Raw genomic sequence first — 22962 nt, forward strand, 5'->3', positions numbered from 1 at the left:
GCAGTTATGGAGTAGAGTAGTAATTTTATATTTAATAATGGCATGTTATTAACTTAATCTGTTTTGAGCAAATAATTTACTATAAGTAAAATGAAATAAAAAATAGACATTTTATAAATGTTTTTTATTTAATAAAAAAAAAAAACAGTTCCAGGGGTTGCTCTGGGAAATTGTAAAAAATTATCAACCCTTTCACCAGTTTAAAATTTTTATGCCACTTCAAATTATTTATCACCACCAGTTTTACTTACTTATTAATGTAGGTGCTGGTAGCCTTATCATTTGGAGTCTGGAAAGCAAAAGTAACATGTTAAGCTGTCACTTAGAAATAAAATCATTTTTGAGTAATTTTTTTTATTAAATAATTTCGAATAATATATTTGATCACAATCTTTAAACAATATTTCACAGGTTCTGTCATGTCAAAGACTTATGAGAAAGTTTATGAAACTGAAACCATGTCAATGAAAATTACTATATAGATTTCTTGTTGCAGTTATCTGTAACAGTTTAACTGCTTTTCATTCTATGGTGTAATAGGGAAACCAGCCATAAGTTCAGAAAACATTTTTGCATTACAAAAAGGATGAAGCAAGTTACATTAGACTAAAATCTAAACAAATAGAAGCTGTATAAGCTGTATAAGCTTAATTCATTGTAATATAACAGAACATGTTAAATAAACATGGATTATTGACAGAAAAGTTGTATATTTATTTCTGCTTTTGTTTTTGTTTTTTAATTGGTCCCTTGAAAAACTTGTTTATCATTTTCTAAGTGAAACTGGGTATTGTACTTTAGCCCATATAAAATAAAATTCACTATGTAAGAAACAGTGAAATACCTTTAATTTGTTTTCGCCTAAGTTAAATATAAATAAAAATGTTATTCTTTAATGGCTTCATGAATTTGAAAGATTTTTGCTTTTTAAATTTATGAACTTTGTAAAATATTAAGGAATAATTTGGTTAAATTATTCAATAAAGTTTGCATCTATAAAATTTAAAAAAACGTATTTTTCATTTGAAAACTGCAAATTTAATATATATAACCTTCACATGACACAATTAATTGGTTTCAAGAAATTTTCATGCAGAATAAAATTCCATTAAGTGAATTGACTTTTATATGAATATGTTTTTCTCACTACTTGGAACATCCTATATATTAGAATGCAGTTGTTAAAGAAACATTTTCACGTTTTACTTACATTGCTGAGGAATAACTTGAGTGACTAACTTTTAAAATTAAAAAAGATATTTATTTATTTATTTATATTTTTGATGGTGTATGGTAGACTCCCAACAGTACAGATTGATAGCCATTATTCTTTAATATATGTATTTCAAGTTATATTTCAATAACTATAAATTTTCTAAAAAATTTAATTTAATGTTTTAATAGTTCAGTGAATTAGGATATTAACAGGATTAAATATAAATACAATAAAATCAATATTTGATTAAAATTATTTGTAATATTTTTAATAATCAAATGTAACATCAGATTTATTGGCCGTAACATGGCTAATTAAATATATGGATGTTAAGTAATTTGGACTAAAGTAGGTGATTAAGTTGACATCTTGTATTAAATGTAATAATTAGAATTGAATTAATTAATTTTAGAATATGCTGGAAGAAGTCTATCTAAACAAAAACATTTGAGATGTAAAAAATTAGGTAAAAAATTATGACAATTTAGATGACAGTCCAATTTTTTTCTTTGGTAAAGCTTGCCACTTTGATGTGAAATGTCAAAAATAATAATAAAAATCTTGTGGATACTGCTTTTAGGCATCAAGCTTATTGTTACCAAAGAAAACTCGTAAGAAAAAACATTTGACTGTCATAATTTTTTACTTGGTGCAGTTTTTTAGATCTCAGATGTTTTTGTTTGGATATCAATTGTTTTTTAATTAATGAAAGCTTGAATGTATTTTTAATCTCGAGAAATCGTAAGCTGTTATATTTAAGCTTTTCTAAGAATAAGTATGTACAAATATTTTTGCATTTGTGTAGTCATTTACTTTTTAAATTCCTATTATTAGTTCACACTCTCTCCCTCTATATATATATATATATATCTTGTTCAAATTTTCAATTGTTAATAAAATACTTTTTATTCATCCACTCAAGTTCAAATACATTTTTTTAAACTTATAGTGGATGACACTTGTTGTTAATACATTAAAATATTAATTCATTAATTAAATTTAATTATTGGTTAATATTACCTGTGGTATCGAAGATGGTGACGGGGAATTTTTTCCCTAGATACTAGACGGTGATGGGGAAATTTTTTCCCCTACATTTGAGATGGCTGCATTTCCAGTAATCTCGAATTAGATTATCGAGTGATAATCTAGAAGCAGATTAACAATGAATAATCTCGAAGTAGAATACAAAGTGATCTAAACGTTAGGGGGCATACCTGTACTATCTGTCGCATTATGCAAATTAATAAATTTCCCTGTCACCGTCTAGTATCTAGGAGAAAAAATTTCCCCATCACCATCTTTGATACCACGGGTAACATTAACCAAATCATTAATACTTTAAATAGAGTTTTAGCAGTTTGTAGTGAAAATTGAAATCAACAGGCTCAATCGGTAAAATGCAAGGATTTCAGTATTTTTCATGTGAAGGTGAAGAATGTGAGTTCGATTCTGGCGAAAATCAATAATTTTTTGATAAATTTTTAAAAATTTTTGCTTTAAGTAGACGTTTTATCCAAATGATTTTTGAGAGTGAGTTAGCAGTTGTGGCTTAGTGGTTAGGATGAAGGATTTTTCTCAAAAAATAAAATTGAAGAAATGTTATGCTTTGGGTTCAATTCTGATTTCTCTTTCTATTTTGCCACTTAATATTGTGTTTCTGTCATATGTATATATATATATATATTTATATTAATTGTAATTATTTAATACAAAGTAACTAAAATAAAATTTTTCTTTGTTGACTTAAGTAGGAATTGACTTAAAAAAAAATTTTTTTTTTATATTACTTGTTTGTACTATAGTATCATTACACAATATCCATTTGTTATTTTGTTTGACATGCAAGTGTAACAGCCACTTTGCAGTTTTTAACCATGATGAAGTACTGCAGATGAAAGTTTATGATTTCAATTGTCTCTTACATTGCTACGGATTGGGACTCCTTTATTTTCCCTTCAAATTTGATTAATTTTTCATGTTCACTTCTAAACTTAATATATATTTTCAATAATAACTCATTAGCAGTTATTATTTCAGATTTTGTAAACACATTTTGTGATTTATGTTTATTACATATACTATAGGGTTGAACTGAAAGTTAATTAGGGTATTTACATAATTGTTCATTTATGTTGCCTCTGTTGAGCGTATTAAGTTTTAATTTGTTTAGATGGGCATTATGAATATTTGCATATTCAATATGTAAGTTTAGTTACAGTTATTTTTTAAAATTCTGCTATCTTTTAAGGGGGAAAAAGAAACATTAAAATGGAAGATAAGAAGGTGCATTTTCGACATCTTATGCTTTATTATTTCTAAAAAGGAAAAAATTTAACAAAAACTCAAAAGAAGATATATGCTGTATATGGAGAGGATGCAGTTACTGATTGAACATGCCAGAAATGATTTTCAAAATTTAGGGCAGGATATTTTTTTTTTTCCGAAGATGCACCTTGGTCAGGATGGCCCCGACCATAGAAGATGAGGATTCATAATGGCTTTAATCCAAAATGATTGGTAAAGAACAACATGATAGATAGCTGAACCTTAAAAATATCCCGAACATCTGTTGTCAGACATTTGGCTTGCCTTGGATACACTTCCTGTTATGATGTTTGGGTTTCTGTTCATGATTCACTTTTAAAATGCAATGAAGACAATCCATTTTTAAAGTGATTAATAACAGGTGATGAAAAATGGATTGTTTATAACAATATTCAACACAAGAGAGCTTGGAGTAAGCCAGATAATCTGCCAGTGCCACAACCTAAAACTGGTTTGCATCCCAGAAAAGTAATTATTTCAGTTTGGTGGGATTGGAAAGGGGTTTTTTATTAGAGCTTTTACCCAACAACCAAACAATTAATTCCAATAAATATTGTCTCTAATTGGATGAACTAAAGGCTGCAGGGCATCAAAACTGTCTGGAACTTGAAAATCGACAGAGCAGTATTCCATCATGATAATGCAAGGCTGCATGTATCATTAAATGTGTTCCAAAAACTTCTAGACTTTAACTGGGATGTTTTGAGTCACCCTGCATATTCTCCAGATATTGCTCCCTCAGACTATCATCTTTTTTTGTTTGTTGCAGAATAATTTAATTGACATAGAATTTCAATTTTTAGAAGGTATTAAAAATCACATTGATAATTTCTTCAATCAGAAACCCATCCAGTTCTACACAAATGGAATTATAAAACTACCATCAGATAATGTAAGGTTATTGAACAGAAGGGTGACTACATTGTGGATTAAAGGTTTTTATTTATTCCAAAATAATATATTTTATTTCTCTCTAAAAAGATGAATGAACCAAACACATTTTTGGTTCATCCCTATATAATGTGCATCATTCACTAATTACCATAGAGATAATGTTTTTATTGTGCGGTTTATTGTTACAGTTTTATTTAATGTTGAAAGTAAAAGCAAATTTTCTTGTTCACATCAATAATAAGAGCAACTGTAACCTATCAAGACCTAAGAAAATGACATATGGTTTGGTTGGTGCTTGGTGATGGCTGTTGACCAAATGCTTTCATTACACTGTAAATAAAATTGTTATAAAAAGTTTTAATTTGCATAAATTTGAACTTTTGTTATTCTGGATAATATTTTGAATAATAGTCATTCATTTTATTGCAATTTTATTCTTGTAAGTATAAAATTAAGTGATAAAAGTAAAACAGCTCTATGGGGAAACCTCTATGAACTTTGTCCTATTGCACCAGAAGTTTTGTGAGCACCAAATTGATATTGAGGAAACCTTAAATTTAAAATTTGAGCTTTCTAGACCAAGTAGTTTTTTTCTCTAGGAGGGTCTGCAGTGCTAGATGAAGAAAAAGAATAAAATACAGCTTTTCTTAGCAATTTTTTTTGCACTTCTCAATTTTCTTATATTTTGGCAACTTTTTTATAGAAAAATCTAAACTTTTGCACACTATCTAATAAAGCAATTGTCTTTCAAATGAGATATTCAGAATTACTTCAGTCATTTGGGGGCATAGAAATCAATTTTGATTGGCAACTCTGATTCCTATATAAGTTATGTAGTTAGACAGTAATTTTTTTTTACTGGTTCAGAATCACTGCTGTGACTTGATCTGGAACAGAAATGAAGATTAGACAAAGATCTGGGTAGCATAATTGGCAAAACATTTGCATGATAAGTAGGAATTGCAGATTTGAATTCTGTTTTAGATTGATTTTTTTTCTTCCAGAATATTGCAAAATTAATTAATTAAATTTTGATTACAGTCAAATTCTATTAATACAAAGTTAAAGGGACTTAAAACTTGCACTTTCCGTTAGTGAGGTTTGTATTAAGCAAACTTTATAAAAAAATCACGTCATACCATCAAATGGGAAAAGTCAAATTTTCTCCAATTATTTCACTATGATGGTTTATCTTTACATTTAGATTCTCTAAATATGCTTAAAAAAAATAGGCTTGTGTGTAGCTTTAAACACACACTTTATTGAGATTTAGTGGCTTGAAGAAAGAAATTACTGTATGTTTATTCCTATGAACATTTCTACTGTGGCTTAAAGATTGAATGATTGTTTTTTAACATTAGTTAGAATTTGTAGAATGTCAATTAAAGCCCCAGGCTGTTCTAGTTGCAAAATTCAATCTAAGAGCTGAAAACAAAAAACTTTCTTTACAAATTTAACAATAAGTTATCTGCTTGGATTTCAATGGAAATGGTTTGTTTTTAATAATAAAATGATAAAATAATTATAGTATTTAATATTGAAATTTGGCTGTTATGTTATTTCCATTATTAAAGCAATTAAAAATAATGGCTATTTTGTAAAACTATAGATTTTGTTTTAATTAACTTCAATCTTATTAATTTCTGGTTTCAATGTGCTTGTTTTGTCTTACTAACTGTTGTATGTGGTCAAGCATACAAAATGTGGACTATTCGAAATGCTAAATGAAAACACACACTGAATCCAGCCAAATGTTTTAATAATTTTAAAGTGTTTTTGACCCAAAGTTGATGGATCTTTCTCAATTCGAATATAAATAAATTAACAAAATTGAATGTTTAAGCATTAGAAAACAATGTATAAATTTAAATACAATGGTAAACAATAAGAAAATAACATAAATAATAACAAAAAGAATGCAAAAATAAAATAAAGTGAAAATAATAAAATACAATAAAATAAAGAATATAAACATAAAGTATAAAATTAATAATTTGAGACATGCCTTGTAAAACATTAGAGTAACTTATACTTCAAACATAGACCACCAAGCAGATGAGTGTCCACATCCCTGTAATATACAATGATGTTTATTGTGGGCTTTGCAAAAAATCTTTAAATATCCAAGAATTTATATTCTTGATTATTTAAAAACTTCCTGGATGGTGTAATTACGTCTTCCCATTTAACTTTTACCTGCTGCAAGTTTGTGTAAGATGCCAGGATCATACTGTCCAAATCTTTGTTGACTGGATATTGATGTTTTTTAATTCTTTGTGTGAGGTTACATATAGTGGCCTCTAATAGACAAGCCTTTCATCAAACTGCTAGTCTTCTAGTGGGATAGTATAAACTCTTGAGGTGCTGGAATGAATGTCCATGATCTCATTATTTTGGAGAATGTTAAAAATCATGGGAAGTCCTTGATACCCAATAATTTATTGGATGTCACACATACCAAAGAAAGCCAGTTACGAGTGCTGACCAAAAATTCTTTGGAAAAAAATTAGATTGAAAAATCATTGCTCTAAAAGTTTAATAATAATGTTATAGATTAATTGTACACTATTAAACTTAAGCCAACAGGGAAAAAATTTGTATAATAGTCTTTTTTTTTTTTTTTTTTTTTTTGTGCATGTGTGTTCTTGATTATACTTTGTATTGAACAACAACAATCAATGCAATTCTAAGCCAATTTAGAATTTTGTAATTTCTTCATTTTTATTATATGAATAATTTATTTAACGTTTTAATTATTATTTTTAAAGTAGATTTAGATAGATTAATATTTTATAAATATTTATCCACTTTATTGCCACCTAAACAGAATATAACCAATTAAAGCAAGCTATTTTAGCATACCTTTTTAAACAAAAGATTTTTGTTAAAACATGATTTAGAGGTTTGATTATATATTTTTGCATGTATTAGATTGATTGAATTAATGTACAACAAACTGTTTCTTTACAACTAACTTTATAATTCCTTCTTTTATGACAGATATAAATTCTCTACTATTTTATGAAATACCATATCTAAATATTGTGTAGTTTAAAATTTACTTCCAGAATCCTCAAACTTATAAACTTTTATAGGAAATTCTAAATTGATATATATTTTATCCGTTAATGTGAGCTTAGGTATAACAAAATGGCGACACTTCCAGCCACCATCTTGATTACGACTATCAGCGAAAATATTTATGCAAATTAGGCCTCGCGGATTATTAGACACTAAATCCCTATTTTAAATCTATTTTATGTAAAAAGGTAATTATTAAATTGAAAAAACAGATTTACTTACATTAAGATGCTTCTTTTCCCTTTTTCCGACACTTGTTTTCTACAACAGTCGATTCTGACAGACCGGTCTGATTTTGTTTCTTCTTAGTGGTTTTTTTTGCTCTTTTTTGTAACATCACATTTCTTGCATGTTTCCTTTTTCACTTTTTTCTTATTAGTACAAACAGGAGTGGCAGGAACAGTCTTTGGTTCTTTCCATTTGGGAAATCTGCCAGATCCCAGAAAGATCTTTCTTAAATGTTGTAAGAATATATAAAACCTTTCGCCGGGTTTCTTACATGGCCAATCTAAAAACTTCTTGTACGACGATCTATCCGATTCGTACATGTATGTACGAATCGGATAGATCGTTGGTATAATGTTTCGGCAGATTTTTTTTATTTTTTAAATACCCCCAGAGTCTTTCAATATTTTGGGTGTGATCACCAGTAGTTCGATTAATGAAATTTTCTGAATGGTTGACTGTTCTATGTTCAATATCAATTCCATGCAGATCATCTATATGCATATAGCCTTTCGACTCGTCGGTCAGGACTGTACTCCCTGAGTTAACAAATTTAGAAATGATCCAGTTTAAAGTGATTTCGGAGCGATCGTTCACTTGACAAATAAAGCAGTTCCTGTCTTCTCTGTATATTCCACCGACAACCCATTTCGTACTTTTCAATTTCCGTCCTTTTTCATATTTGCGTTTGCATATGACTGTTTCGTCTATTTCTACACTTTTGTTTGGCCCGCCAATTTTAAATGTAGTTAAATTATGCATAGCAACCATCATTACAAAACGGATGTGGTTTGACCAGTCTATTCCAGCTCGATTAGAAATACCTGAGGCTAAGGCAGCAGTTGTAGTAGAATAGTCTAATCCAATGTAATGCCACGTAAACGAAAAAATTCGATTCCATGAGATTTTGCCGCATTTTCCTTTAAATGTTCCCTCAAAAGCTGAAGAATTGCTTCTACATGTTTGGCATCGCATAACACATGATTCTCTGTCAATTTGATAGATTATTTTACATAAATTAGAACACTTTTTACACACATCCTGTACGTGCTGTATTCCTAACGTTACTGCTAATTCAAAACCTTTATCAATTCGGGTATCAATACCCAATTCGGAAAAGTCAGATTCGAACAATTGAAATAACGATTGAGAGATGCATTCAGCCCAAAATGCTTCGGAATCAATATTAAACGATCCCATTTTTAACAAATTATTAATAAATAACTAAATTGAAAAATTAGGAGTTTTAAAAAACTCAAATTTAGTATTAACACAAAATGTACAATTCTCCTACCGTGTCTCCTCACAAGGGGCGTTTCAAAAATTAATTTGCATAACACGACACAATCGTCAGCAGCTCCCTCTACTTCATAAGTCATTTAGTCATTGCATTCGAGATTATCGGAAGTGCTGCCATTTTGTATACCTAAGCTCACATTAACCATTTTATCTAATGATGGTTTTCTGGATATCAATTAATTTATAAAAACTAGAGTTTATTACATGTAATTTATATGGTAGAATTTTAATTTTTAAAATTAATTTTATATTCAAAATAATCTGTTAATATTTCTCTATAATAATTTTTGTTCATAATACTCTTAATAATAATATTATAACATTATACTTGTAAGTCATGAATGTTTTGTTTAAAACATGCTTTTTTTAAACAAAAGAGAACACTTCAGTTAAATAAAATTTTAATGAAAATGCTTTATACACATTAATACAGTTGAAATAGCAAACTTGAAAAAGCCATTCTTCAATTGTTTTTGGATATAACCTCATTATTGGGAAACTAGTCATATCACTCTTCAGGCTTAAAAATTAATAATTTAAATTGTTTATTTTCTTTTCTCATTTTATATTATGCATTAATTGTGAGATTTTTTTTTATCTCAAGCAATGGTGTTCCTCAATCTTATTGAATAGAAGACCATCTTCCTGATGATAAGGTTATAACTGAAAAAATTCCAATGATGGCTTGTTTTTTGTTTCTTATTTCAGCTGTATTATTACCATTCGGAATAAAGATCTGTACCAAAATCACTTAGTTGGTTTATGTACTGAAAAAAAGTGACAGAATGTATTAATGCTTATATTTATTGAAATTTCAAATTTATTATTCTATAGTTCTATCAAAACATTTAAAACTTTTCTTTATTAATTAATTTGTAATAATTTTAAAGTTTTGTTTTGAATAATCATATTTTAAAGGATTTGTTTTCTTACCCTATTTCTTTTCTTATTTAGCATTGTCAGTTCAGGACGATTCCCACCAGTCAATCAGCGGAACTCAACCTGTGGACACTACTACATCATACACTATTAGTTCAGAACAAAACCAGAATCTGGCACGTATTTTGGCCACCCAAAGTCATCAAACATCTGAAATATCAGTTAGTGGAATTTCAACATCAGATCAGATCAGTTCATTAGAAAACACTTCTGGATTAAATACTGCAATTCAGTTACAGAAAGTGTCCTGTAGTGGTTGTACTGTTTTAACAGTTCCAATTGTTTCAGCAACAATGTCTCAGAGAAATATTGTTGCAGATGGAAGACAAGGTAATGTAGTAACTCATCTTTCTTCATCCTCCATTTCATCAAGTCAAGATTCACAACAGACAATGTTGGATACAGTAATGTCAACTGATGTTTTACATACAGATGTGACTAAAGTTCATTCATATAGTCTTGCTAGTGCAGCACCAACATTATCCACTTGTACAGGTAATGTATATCATCCAGTAGGTATGCAAGTGTCTAGTGGAATTCTTTCAGTTCCTGCTAGTCCCGTTCGACAAAATGAACATTTAACTTTAATAAGTCAGTCAGGTATCACACAAAATCGAACAGTAGGAGCTATTGTAGATATGGACCAAAATATTTCTCCCAGTAATATATCTGGGATTGTACAAACCACTGTAAATAATTTAAATGTTTCACTTAATAATTCAGTTATTTCAACAAGTAATTTGAATATGTCACTGGTATCTAGTGATTCAAGCCCAGTAAATAGTCCTCGACCAAAAAGAATTAAATTGGAAGAAAAACCTCCAGCAGATGAAGAGACTGCTTCTATGAGGAAAAAGATCTGTGATTATAGAAACAATGAAATAAAAAGTAATAAAGAAAAATATCAGGAACATTTAGCAGAATTATTTTTCCTTCAAAGTGGTGGAAATATAATGGATTATTTATCGTGGAGAAGGCGTCCAGTGCAGCAGTTTCTTGCATTCCTCAAAACAAATGCATTGGAAAGTGATGGAGAAGAAGAAAGTTCTGATACTGATAATAAAACAACAATAACAACAACAGCAATTCCAACAGTGCTTTCCAGTTGTACTCCGTCTATTACTACTACATCAGTAAAACAAGGTATTGTGTTCCTAATATAAAATTTAAATAACATTTACTTTTATATATATGGAATTTGAAATAAATTCATAATTAATATGTCCAACTGGAAATTCAAAGTAGAATGTTGATTATCTGAATGTCGATCAACCAAAACGTCAATTAACCAAAAGATTTCCAGTCAGACTGTGTCGGGACATGTGTCGTGCTGAATCGAATGTTTTTGATATTAGATTGACTTAAAGTATAATTTTTTTTTATTTTTAAATTTTTCAATATATTTATTTTGTTTGTACAAAATAAAGAAATCATTTTTAATGATACAATAGCCACAATTATTATTATAAAAATTTTCGTTAGGCTTAACATCGATGAAAATTTAACGCAAAGCGATACACAACGGAGAAAATTTTTAACATGGGATATATTAATATACTATTATTGGGATATACTAATACAGCTGACCCTTGATAATCCAACAGGTATGGGATTAAAGGGGTATCGGATTACCAAAAGTGTCCGGATTACCGAGAGTGATTACATATTTGGCATTGTTTTGCTAGCAGTAGTCTACAGTATTCCTACATTTTATGAGTAAAATGCTGCCTAGGTTAATATGGAAATGAAACATTCATTTCGGTTAACTAAAACATGTTTATTAAAAGAAATATGGACGCCAATAAATGTACATGCAGTATGTATAGACATAAATAATACATTACATACCCAATTGCTCATGGAAAACACAAGAAATGTGTGTCATCGTGTAAGATTTGGGTGGGGAGATTCATATTGCGACAGCCTTCTGTGCAAGCAGACACGTAACGGGAAGGGGACTACGGTGACCTTGACGGGAGGTGCGTCAGACTACTGAGCATGTCAGATTACAAAAGCATCGGATTATCAAGGGTCAGCTGTATACTAATTACATGGGATATACTAATACACTATATTAATGTATTTTTTTGTACATAATCGGTTATCCGAAAAATCGATTTTCTGAACAACCCAGTCCCCAATTGATTTGGATAATCAACGTTATACTGTACCACTTTTTCTTTTTTGATATGGTAAATGGTAATACAGTAAAACCTGTATAAACCAGAATCATACAATATTAAATTATTTTTCTGTTTTGAATAAGTTTTAGTATTTTTTTTTTTTAATCTTTAAAACCACTCAACACTGGTATTTGTTGTGGGTTCATGCCTTGCCAACAGGCTGGTCATGTAGAGTTTGCCAGGTTTTCTTCACATTTGGAACATTTTAAATAGGGACCAGTTTTCCATTAAAAGTCTTCCCTTCCGCATGGGGAAAGCATTTCCCTTGGTAAATCATCCAGGTGTTGCATTGCCATAAAAACTAATCTAATCATGTTGGGCAGTGTTCACTAACTATGAATACTTTCGTCTGTTGAGTTAGTTAGAAATTATAGTCTGTTTACTCTAATCTAGTTCATAGCTAGGAGAAGAGATTCATTTGCCTTTTCTCTCTGCTGGGGCAAAATATATCTTTCTGTGGTTTCTCATTCTTGTAATATGACAGGTTGAAAACTTAGTGAAAACAAGTAAACATCGAAGAAGTTTTATGTTAAAAGATTAAAATATTTATTCACCTGAACAATTAATTAAATTTGTGTAATCGATTTCCGACTAAATCCTACATTTGTATAGCTAACATCGACCATATTAACTGTGAAAATCAAACAAGAAGGTGGAACGTATTGCTATTCAACCAATCATTGAAAAATAGTTAATTAAAATACAAAGTCATTAAATATATATATCCTTTTTTCTATTTGTAAGTTTCATTCCTTTAATTACTACCACTGATGATTAAATAATTTTGAAACATATTATTGTTTCTTACGAATTTAAAGTTTTGGAAGGAACTATTTCTTTTCAAAGAGGTGCCCAAGGTTAGACTAAATGGGCTTTCCTTGTAATTTTCATAAATTTTGATAGCTGGTGGTTATATATTATTTTCTATAAGCTTGTTTTATAATATACAGGTAACCTCGTATAACACGGTACTTTTATAGCACAAATTCACTCTGACACAGTTCGAGAATTGGGTATAACCCTCATTCAACATAAAATTTAATAAATTTTTAATACTTAAGTACTAATAGTTCACGAAAATTATTATTTTCGTGAACTATTAGTACTTAAGTATGTAAATTTTCTTTTCCTGCCTTCTGTCGATACATATGGTCCTTCTCGAAACTTGTTTACATGTTGCCAGATCCCGACGCTTCTGCTTTTGATGTTGCCAGATGTTTTTCCCTTATTCCATACTTGCTTTATTCTTCATAAGTGCTTAGCACTATATAAGAAAATTTATAAAGATCTTTAACTAAAAGCAAGCAATCTAAAATTACATACTTTTTGCAAAAGGTAAAGCATGGATCTGAAGACAATGCAGAAAAATAAGGAGGATAAGGATAACTTGCCAAAAAGAAAATGCCCTCGGTTAATAGTGCTTGGTGATGACGAAGAAAACATTGTATAATTTATATTAATATGTGTCAGTTAAGAAACTTTTAATAAAGATATTTATCTGAATTATGAAAATATAATAGCTTGTTTTTTAATTTTTGGAACCTAACCCCCCTTTCCGTACTAGTTCTTTGTTTCGTATAACACGGATTCGCATAACACGGCAATTTTTTGGAACGTAACTCTCGTGTTATACGGGGGTTACCTGTATTTCATATCAGCTGCTCAAATTAGGGTTATGGTGGCATGCAAAGATATCAGTTTGAGTGACTGGGATATAAGCAATTTTCTTGAAGATTTTCAGGATTTCAGCATATAATAATAGAACTCTATATATTAGACTATTATAGAAATTATATATGACAGTTATAAAAAACATGAAAATATATGCTGAATATGATATGATAAAACACAAAAGTATATATATACTTAATATCATACATAACATTACTGTGTTCATAGGAAAAGTGCTCTCAAATAAAAGCATTTTTTAAGTTATTTGTTTGATTTTTTAACAATTTAAATTGGACCTGAATGGGAAAATACAAAAAAAAAGACTGCAAAGGGTTAAACATCTTAGCTACCCAATACATTGTAATAGCACACCTCCAATTGCCATATAACATCAGGCTATAATTTGATGATAACTTTATCAATGCACAAATTTTGGTATGGAGTATTTTACCAAAATTTACAATTTTTCCATTACACTACAAATTTGAATAATCTGTTTCTAGTAATCTTGAAACCGTGTCTGTAATTGTTTTGGTCTCTTAAACACTATGTAGCACAAACACACAAACAATTATTTATTTATTGATCTTTAAATTGTCAACTAAATTGAATAAACCCAAGGTGAAGATTGCCACATGTTTGTGTGTGCACACTATATAGTGTTTAAGAGACCAATCTATTTCTAAGTAATTGGTGTTTGTTATTACAAAAGTACAGACAATGTAACAACAAAAATCAAGCTCATGAAAATAATTTAGAAAAAACTGATGTCTCAAAAATAGTTGCAGTTGACCAGTACTGTTTGATTTGGTTTTTTATGATGTCAAGATTCATATAAACATTACAGTTGCAATAAATAGGTATATTTCATGAACATTTTTGGCATGCCAGTTTTTTAGTTTCAAGTGTGGTTGACTTCAGATGCATTTCTACAGGTGTTGTAAAATTATTAGTTTCCATGACAATTTTGGTGACAATATTTCTATCAAAAAGTTGTTTAAACAGTTCAATTTCAGATGATATAGATCGTAAATTCATTGTGGCTGATACTCCATTTGTGGTGGAATCAAGTGCAAATGTCTTCATGATAAAAACTTTTTTGCTCTTTTCAATGAAAAGTCTTGAAGTTGATTTTTGCTTATGTTATCAATTTTCAAACATTTTTGTTGGTTGTACAAGCACTTTTGAATCACTGTCTTTGGAAGTACTAGTTTCTACTTCTGATTCAATTGTTTTGAATAACTCTTCCAATTCAGAAGGAGACAGTGAGTGTGAACAACTATTAGATGCCATGTTTGTCTTTATGCTAGAAAATTCTGTGCTAAATCTTGTGAAATTTACAAAAAACACGCAGAAAATATTTTTTAGACATATCAATAGATGTCATTAGCTGTTGGTAAAGTTTTACATTTTTCCCATAAATATATGACTACAGATACAACAATGATACAAACTCAGAGAGTGTATATACACCTGTAGAGTGTACTGTACCTCATGTATCACTTATATTTATGGGAGTATTCATGAAAAGATTACACTATACAAGATAAATATCACAGTTTACATTTTTTTTTTTTTATAGTAAAATCATGTCAACATATGTAAAAATATTTTATTGGGTTTAATGCAAAATGATTTCAACTGACGATGGGAGAATTCAAATGCAAGAATTGAGAACTATTTGATTATATACCTATTACCGTTTATCTATCTATGAGAGGGTATTACCTAGTAATAGGTATATGATCCTTACAAGCTCATGGAACAGAAAGCAAAGTCAATTTGAGTATCAAAAACTAGTGTCTTGCTCTACCATTGGAAATTTTATTTACATTATAGTAATACAGTAGAGCGTCGAAAATTGGAGTCAATTGGGGACTGGGGTTGTTCCAATTAGTCATTTGTTCCGATTTCCGACTTTGTACGAAAAAATATATTAACCTGTCTGATGTTCAAATTTTTCTCCGTTGCGTGTCGCTTCGTGTTGAATTTTCGTCGATTTTAAGCCTAACGAAAATTTTTATAATAATAATCGAGGCTATCGTATCGTTAAAAATTATTTCTGCATTTTGTACAAACAAAATAAATATATCGAAGAATATAAAAAACATGAAAATTATACTTTAGAAGTAAATCTAGTATCAAAAACGTTCGATTCAGCACGACACAGTCCGACTGAAAATCGTTCTGATTTCCGGCCATTTCGATTACCGACGTTCCGATTAACGATGCTCTACTGTACAGACAATTATTCTGTTATTTGACTTCTCAAGGAATTTTAATATGCAACTTAAACATTTACTTTATTATCTAATTATCAACATGTTAATTACAGAGATCAATTAAAATTTGTTTATGAATACTTATGTGACGGGGGGGCCGAAAGAGTCGCAACCCCTCTCGATTGTCACCAATATGTGAGATTGGTCTAACCGATATGTGAGAACAGTGGGAGGTCAGGAGAAAGTCGTATCTCCCGTTCTTTACTCACTTGTCAAGGACGGCTGTTCGTTCTGATCGTTTCGCGTTACGCGAGTGGATAGGAGGTGAGACGGATGGGGTCGACGATAAGGCGAAGCGATATTCGAGGCAAAGAGGAGACCATTTAACAATAAAACCAAGGTTTATTAAGATATAACAAAGGACACAAAGACAAAATCTGACTAACTTTCCAAAGTCGCGTAGGGTTCAAGAGAGAGCTTACATTTTCGGTTCATACCTCATTTTTGTTCCTTAGAGAGTTAACACTTGGTTATCCTCGAGGTGGAGAGTAATATCCAATTTGGCACAGTTTTATATATTCGCGACTGAGCGCGGAGACATTCGGACAATAGGTCCGAGTCGGTGACGACAGGCGACGGCGTTTTGTTCGGCAGATGATATGAGACTCCCCCGAGGGGGTGGAAGGAGTGGCTTTTATAGTTTTTGCCTGGGAAATCGGTCACGTGCTCGTAAGCGGATGACAATTTGTGTCAGAGGTGTTCCCGGGACTCAAAATACATGACGAATTCGGACGCTAAGTGTAAACTATCGTGCAAGATGATTTATCTGCATCCGAGGGAATAACGGCTTGTTGACTGTTATTTGGCTGGGGACGCATAGTTTCTCGTCCAGGACCGTTTTTCGACAGGATGTTTATATTAGGGGAAAATTCTTAAATCAAATTATTATAAAAAGTGGATCTGATAAAATCCAGATCTCACACTTAGTACTAATTAGCTATGTAACTATGGTGTACAAGAAAATTGACAGATTGTGTTACCATATTCTCATTGTTTCTGCAAATTATGTTAATTGTTTGTTTTTAAGAACTTTCTTCTCAGAAGCACATTTGATTCTTAAGAGTATTTGGTTGTGCTTCAGGTTAATTCCAACAAAGACTAATGGCTACTACCAAATTTCTGAAAAGTGTCTTAACCTTTGTCTTTATCCTGCTAATAGCTTCTAGCTGTTTGGATGACCCTCTCAAATATTGTTGTTGTAAAATCTTTATCCATTTATAAGGGAGAAAGAGAGATGGGATCTTAGCAAAACATTCCACATTTCTTAATCAAATCAAGAATTCACTCTGGAGGGGTGGAGAATTAACCAATTTGTTTTGAGTAGTTATTACAGGATGATGATGAATCTGCAACTTGGGTTCTCAAACATTTTGTATATAGATTTTGATTTGGCTTCCACTGTACAGAGTCAATTTCACCAATTATACAGGGTTTCCTGGGCCTCTGTGGCAAAGTGTATCACATTAATGATGATTATGACTGACAACTATGCATTTTGCCAGAAACAATACCGTCTTTGGCTTAATCTATTATAATATACTATACAAGGTCTGTTCAAAAAGTTCCCAGTCTTTATTTATTACAGAAAAAATACTTTACTTACAGTTTATTGGTTGGGGTCCCTTTCAATGTAGTCTCCTCCCCACCGTATACACTTAATCCAACGGTGTTTCCACTTTTTGAAACAGTCCTGGAATGCTTCTTCCGGAATGCTCATAATTTTTTTCTATCTCTGGAATGGTGGCAAATTTTTTTCTTTGAGCTGGTTTTTTTAGTTTGGGGAACAGGAAAAATCACATGGGGCCAGGTCAGGTGAGTAGGGTAGGTGGGGAAGCACAGCAGTCTTGTTTTTGGCCAAAACTCATGAGTTCTGAGGGACGAATGAGCTGGCGTGTTGTTATGGTGAAAAATCTACTCACCGCTTCTCTAAAGTTCAGGCTGTTTTCACCTGATTCTGTCTTTTAGGCATTTCATAAACCTTAAAATTTCACAGAACAATGCTGTTCCTTCAAAGAGCTCATTTCCGTGAATTCGATTTTTCACCAAACTCCACAAACACCCCTTCACATAAACAGCTGTAACTAATCAACAAACGGATTGAAGGAGGTTACTTGGGCGGTTTCTAGGACACAACGCCTTCAAGCGGATTAAAAAATAACCAACTGGAGGCAAGCTATTCAAAAAGTTCCTGAACTTTTTGAACAGACCTCGTATACATTAGTGTACAACAGTGTGGGAATGACTGCTCATATCACATACTGAGCCAAGGGTGATGCTTCAATGATTCATGGAGTTAGACTACTAAATCTACACATGTAGGAGACAGTGGTCAAAGTTAGATCCACATTTTAATTTTTTACTCGTATATTTTCTGTTTTGTACTACTACAAAATGAGTTCTTTGATATGTTTTCTAACAACACTAAATCCACAATTTGTTATTGCAGTTTATTGAAAATTTTTCCACAAAACAAGCACTCTGTATCCTCCTCAGTTGAAGCTTCTCCTTGTTGAATGTCTAAATCACTAGTCCCTGCTATCAATCATTGAAACTTTTCACTTTCTGAACTATCTCTTGTTTTGAATTTCCTTCTTCCTCATTTTTATTTTTCATTATCCATAGAAATCTCACCTTCTTTCCACAATCTCATCTTTTGACTTGTTGACTTTTCTTTTCTTTTGATCTTTCCATAGGCTGCATTAGTTCTTGTTTTTGTAAGGTGAAGTTATCACATTAGACGACATTGCCTTTAGACTCTTTATTTAGGTGTTCTGAATGGTGAATACTGGGATGTTGTTCATAGTAGCCATCTTGGGAATCAATGAGGTGGTCAAAGTAATATGCTGTTTAAACAATGGTAGAAGTGTGTTTTGGTCTGCATATTGGTACTGTTCAGTGACTAAAGCCAAAGCAAAAACCTCATCTATATCAGTTTTGGCAGGATTGTTGTTGTTGTAAAGTTCTTCCATGTACTTAACCTCTTGTGAGGCAGCAATGAATTCTGAGTCCTAGAAACCATTCCTATTGATGGGGATATAGACCAGTACAACAGAACCCATCCATTAGAATCTCTGCCATCTGTCATTTTACATAAGCTTTCCCAAACAGGTTAATGATATCATAAGCAGTGACAGGTCTCTGGTATTCTCTGAGTCAAATTATAATCTCCTTACTGTAATAAGTTTTAAAAGGAGATATGAATGTATGGTCCAGAGGCTGCATTCTGTGAGATGAATGAGGTGGCAAAGAAACTATTGTAACATGGTTATTTCTCATCGTGTTTCTTAATGTGGGTGATTGGTTGATGAACAGTTTGGACTGTGAACAAATCGGACAACAAACAGTTTCACGAAAGATTTTTATGTTCGGACAACAGACACCTGACAGAACAAACATAAGAAGTGACACTATGTTTAAGATTTGTAAAACTATATTTTAATGGCATCTATGAATGGTTTATGGAACGAGACTTTCAAAGTTGTATACATAACCCTTTTTTGCACTAGTTGATTTCTGTTCTCTGAATTTTTGTAAGTGCTTTTTTTGAACTTTTTATTTGAAAAAACTGATAATATTATGGGGCCTAAAAGAGTGCAGTGGCTATTATCTCTTGCTTAATTTCTACAGTGAACTGTGAAGCAGATGTCTGATGTTGCTAGGCAGTATGGCTTCTACAGATCTACAGTAGATACAATCTTAGCTAAGAAACATATAATTAAAAAGACTCAAGCAGATAAAGAAGTAACAAAAATCACATCTGAGAAACAAAGATGTGCCATCCATGATAAAATGGAGAGATTGCTTTTAGTTTGTTATTACATGTAGATAAACATAGTAAGAAAGTATATAATTTTTTATTTATTTTTTTTTGGACTCCAGAACAAATTAATCAAATTCCCATAAAAATCTATAGTAAATTGATAATCAGTTAATGAACAATTCAGGTAGCAAACATTGTCTTTGAACAGATTATATTTGTTAACTGATCACTCACTGTACTTTGATATTTTGAGTATGGCTGTAATGCCAATTTGTCATGCGCATCAGAGGTTCCTCTTTGGTTCATTTTGTCCAATGAATGAAGTTTCCAAACCACTTGATAAATATGGTGGGACTGAACCCAACCAAAGAGATGTTGTTCCAGGAGGTTTTACTTTTTCCGGAGCTGTGCTCATATTAGTGTGAGGAAATATCACCAATGGCAGGATAAAGTTTTCTGATTCATTTATAGATACTATTACAGTGATCAAAGAATCTCTCTCAGCTGAGGAAATACTTCCAATTTGGCATTTTCCTTACAGTCCGATTACCTAAAAAAATTTGCTCTGGATTATTGACAGACCTGTTTCATTGACAATCCAAACTCTATCAGCCAATTGCAGAGAGCTAGTTAGTGCTAAACGATGTTTAACAGCCCAGCGGCATCTAGATGTTGGCTGGCTGAACTGCAGTTTAAAATTTGATGCAAAGACGACGATCATCTATTTCTGAATGCCATTTAAACAAATCTTGGCAAAATGTTGGCTCTTACTTTCTTTGCTATTACTCCTCTCTTTCAAGTGTTGTTTAACCAGTCAGGTCATTCGTTTATGATGTCAGAAAAATGGCGATGAACAATGTGTTCAAATCATTCTGGAATTTTTCCGAAGCAGAAAAAAGTGTCCTCGCGGAATTTATAAAAAATTATCCTGCAGTTGAGGAGAAAGATTACAACAATTGTATTCTGGGGATGAAAAAAATCACATGGGAGATGATACAGAACAAATTTTCTTTGTTGTTTCCTTGTTGGTCTGCTCACAGCAAGATCTTATTCTTATTTGTTAAACAAGACTTCATTCTTATTATAAAAGTCTATTTCACTATACAAAAAGCTTTTTAAATTTATTTAATGGTAGTTTGATAGATACTCCATACAGTAGAGATGTAAACTTCGATAAGATCACTGGCTACTCTCTGGAAGCTTCCGATGGCATGAAATCGTAATTTCATCAACAACTGTTGTTCAGTAGTTAATGGCAATCTTCTTCAGTCTAGATGCTTAATTTCATTGTCAATACGATTTAAAATACGAACAAATCCAGATTTAGAAAATCTATACCGAATTTGAAATTCATCTTTGGAATCTATTTCTAAAGGATTATTCCGATCTCATATTACCCTTTCTCTCCATAATTGTCAAGATAAATAATTTTTTTGATTCATCTTGTTTACAAGATTTATTAAATGAACAATATTCATTATAACATAAACTTTGAGACCAACAAATGAATATGGCGACTTCTACTCAAATAAAATGGTGTCTAAATCTGTTATCAAGGAAGTCTAGAAAGTAGGTCAAATAAATTGTTTCTAATCGTTGTTTAAACTGGTGCAAGTGAGAAACGCCGTCTCTGCAATGAAATTTTTCTGAACCACGGTCTACCTGATCTGCCGTCGGCCTCTAAACGTTCTCTTTGCAATCAGCTGTATCAGGCATGTACGGTACATCATCTTTTCTAGTTCTTTTGCATAGTTGTCATTGAACTTGGACACATTGTCTTTGGTGAAATCTCATGTCATAGATTACAATTTGGCAGTTAGTTTTTGTGTCATCTGAGAACAGCTTTAGCCATTTTTATCCAGCACTTACATCTCTGAAAGGATGTTTGGGTTCAAGAACTGTAGGCCTTTCCATTTTGGTGTGAGCTGTTTCCTTTGGATCACCATGCTTCACATCTGCAAGCCTAATCAATGTTTTAAGCACTCTTAAGTGATTAGATGCCTTTTCCCATTTCATCACCTTATTTCTAATTACTTTAATAGGTTCTTCCATCTGTTGGGCATCTCAATTTCTGCCATGTTGATTATCTTTTTGCCTGGTCATCTGAAATGATAGATACATGAAAACATTTTAGTAGTCTGATTTAGAATGTAGGTAAAGCATTGTGGTCGTACTTGGGAAATGTAGAGGGGTTCTACTTTTGTTATTTATATGCTTTCAAGACTGAAAAATAAATTTAATGAGATTAGTTCATACAAGAAAATGCAACAGTTATAAACCATAGAACTTACTAAAGATGAATAAGCAAAAAATACCAAACTTGTTCTTTTTAAAATAATGAAAATCACTATTTCACAAGTGTGCACAATTCATTTCATTTGCAAAAAAATTGGAAATGACAGGCTTACTAGATAAATGATGTGATCCAGTGTTGTCACACGAAATTTCCTTTTATAACTTCCGAGTTCCATATTGTGCCATTGTGTATTAGCTGCTTCTATGGAAAATAGTGTAGATAAAGATTTATTATATCATTTTTTACTGGTTTTTAAAGTTCAAAAGCAGTCTTCCATTTTTACTTTTCCAGCTGTTATATATATATATATATTATATATATATCAGCTGGGAAGGTAATTATTGGAATCATGTCAAATTTGAGCCTTCATGTTTTTTTGTAAATCTTCACATCTTATGAATCCAAAAAGGCAAAAGTATGTGTTTGTTTTGGCATTAATATCTCTGGATGGGGTAAAGGTTAAGTAACAAAATTTGTTATGGTGGCTTATGTACGAGGGGCATTGATGCTATTAAATTTTGGTGGTTAAAAATCGAGGGAGTGAGGAGATAGAGGGTCATATGTATTTCTAGTAGGATCAGACTTAATGATGATTTTACTCATTACTAACATACTTTTTTGTAAAACCATTCTTACCCTCAAAATAAAGCTTTTTAAAGCTGTCATATTATAGTAATTAAAAATACAAAATGTTTTTTATAACAAAATCTCATAACAGACAGTGCCACACACAATTTATTTATTTTGCTTAATAATATAAAAGATCTTTTTTTAATAAGATTTCATAA

At 31.2% G+C, this 22962-nt stretch overlaps 1 protein-coding gene across 2 annotated transcripts in view; it reads left to right on the forward strand.

Annotated features, from left to right (window-relative positions):
• dom (domino) overlaps window positions 1–22962 on the forward strand; it is a 179706-nt gene that overhangs the window by 32989 nt on the left and 123755 nt on the right. For both annotated transcript variants that reach the window (XM_067279421.1, XM_067279424.1), the window contains exon 3: window positions 9998–11125. In XM_067279421.1, the coding sequence (XP_067135522.1) occupies window positions 9998–11125 (1128 nt within the window). The remainder of the gene's footprint in view (window positions 1–9997; window positions 11126–22962) is intronic.

Source organism: Centruroides vittatus, unplaced genomic scaffold (assembly GCF_030686945.1).
Source record: "Centruroides vittatus isolate TY-2023 unplaced genomic scaffold, ASM3068694v2 contig_1175, whole genome shotgun sequence".
Taxonomy (NCBI): Eukaryota; Metazoa; Arthropoda; class Arachnida; order Scorpiones; family Buthidae; genus Centruroides; species Centruroides vittatus.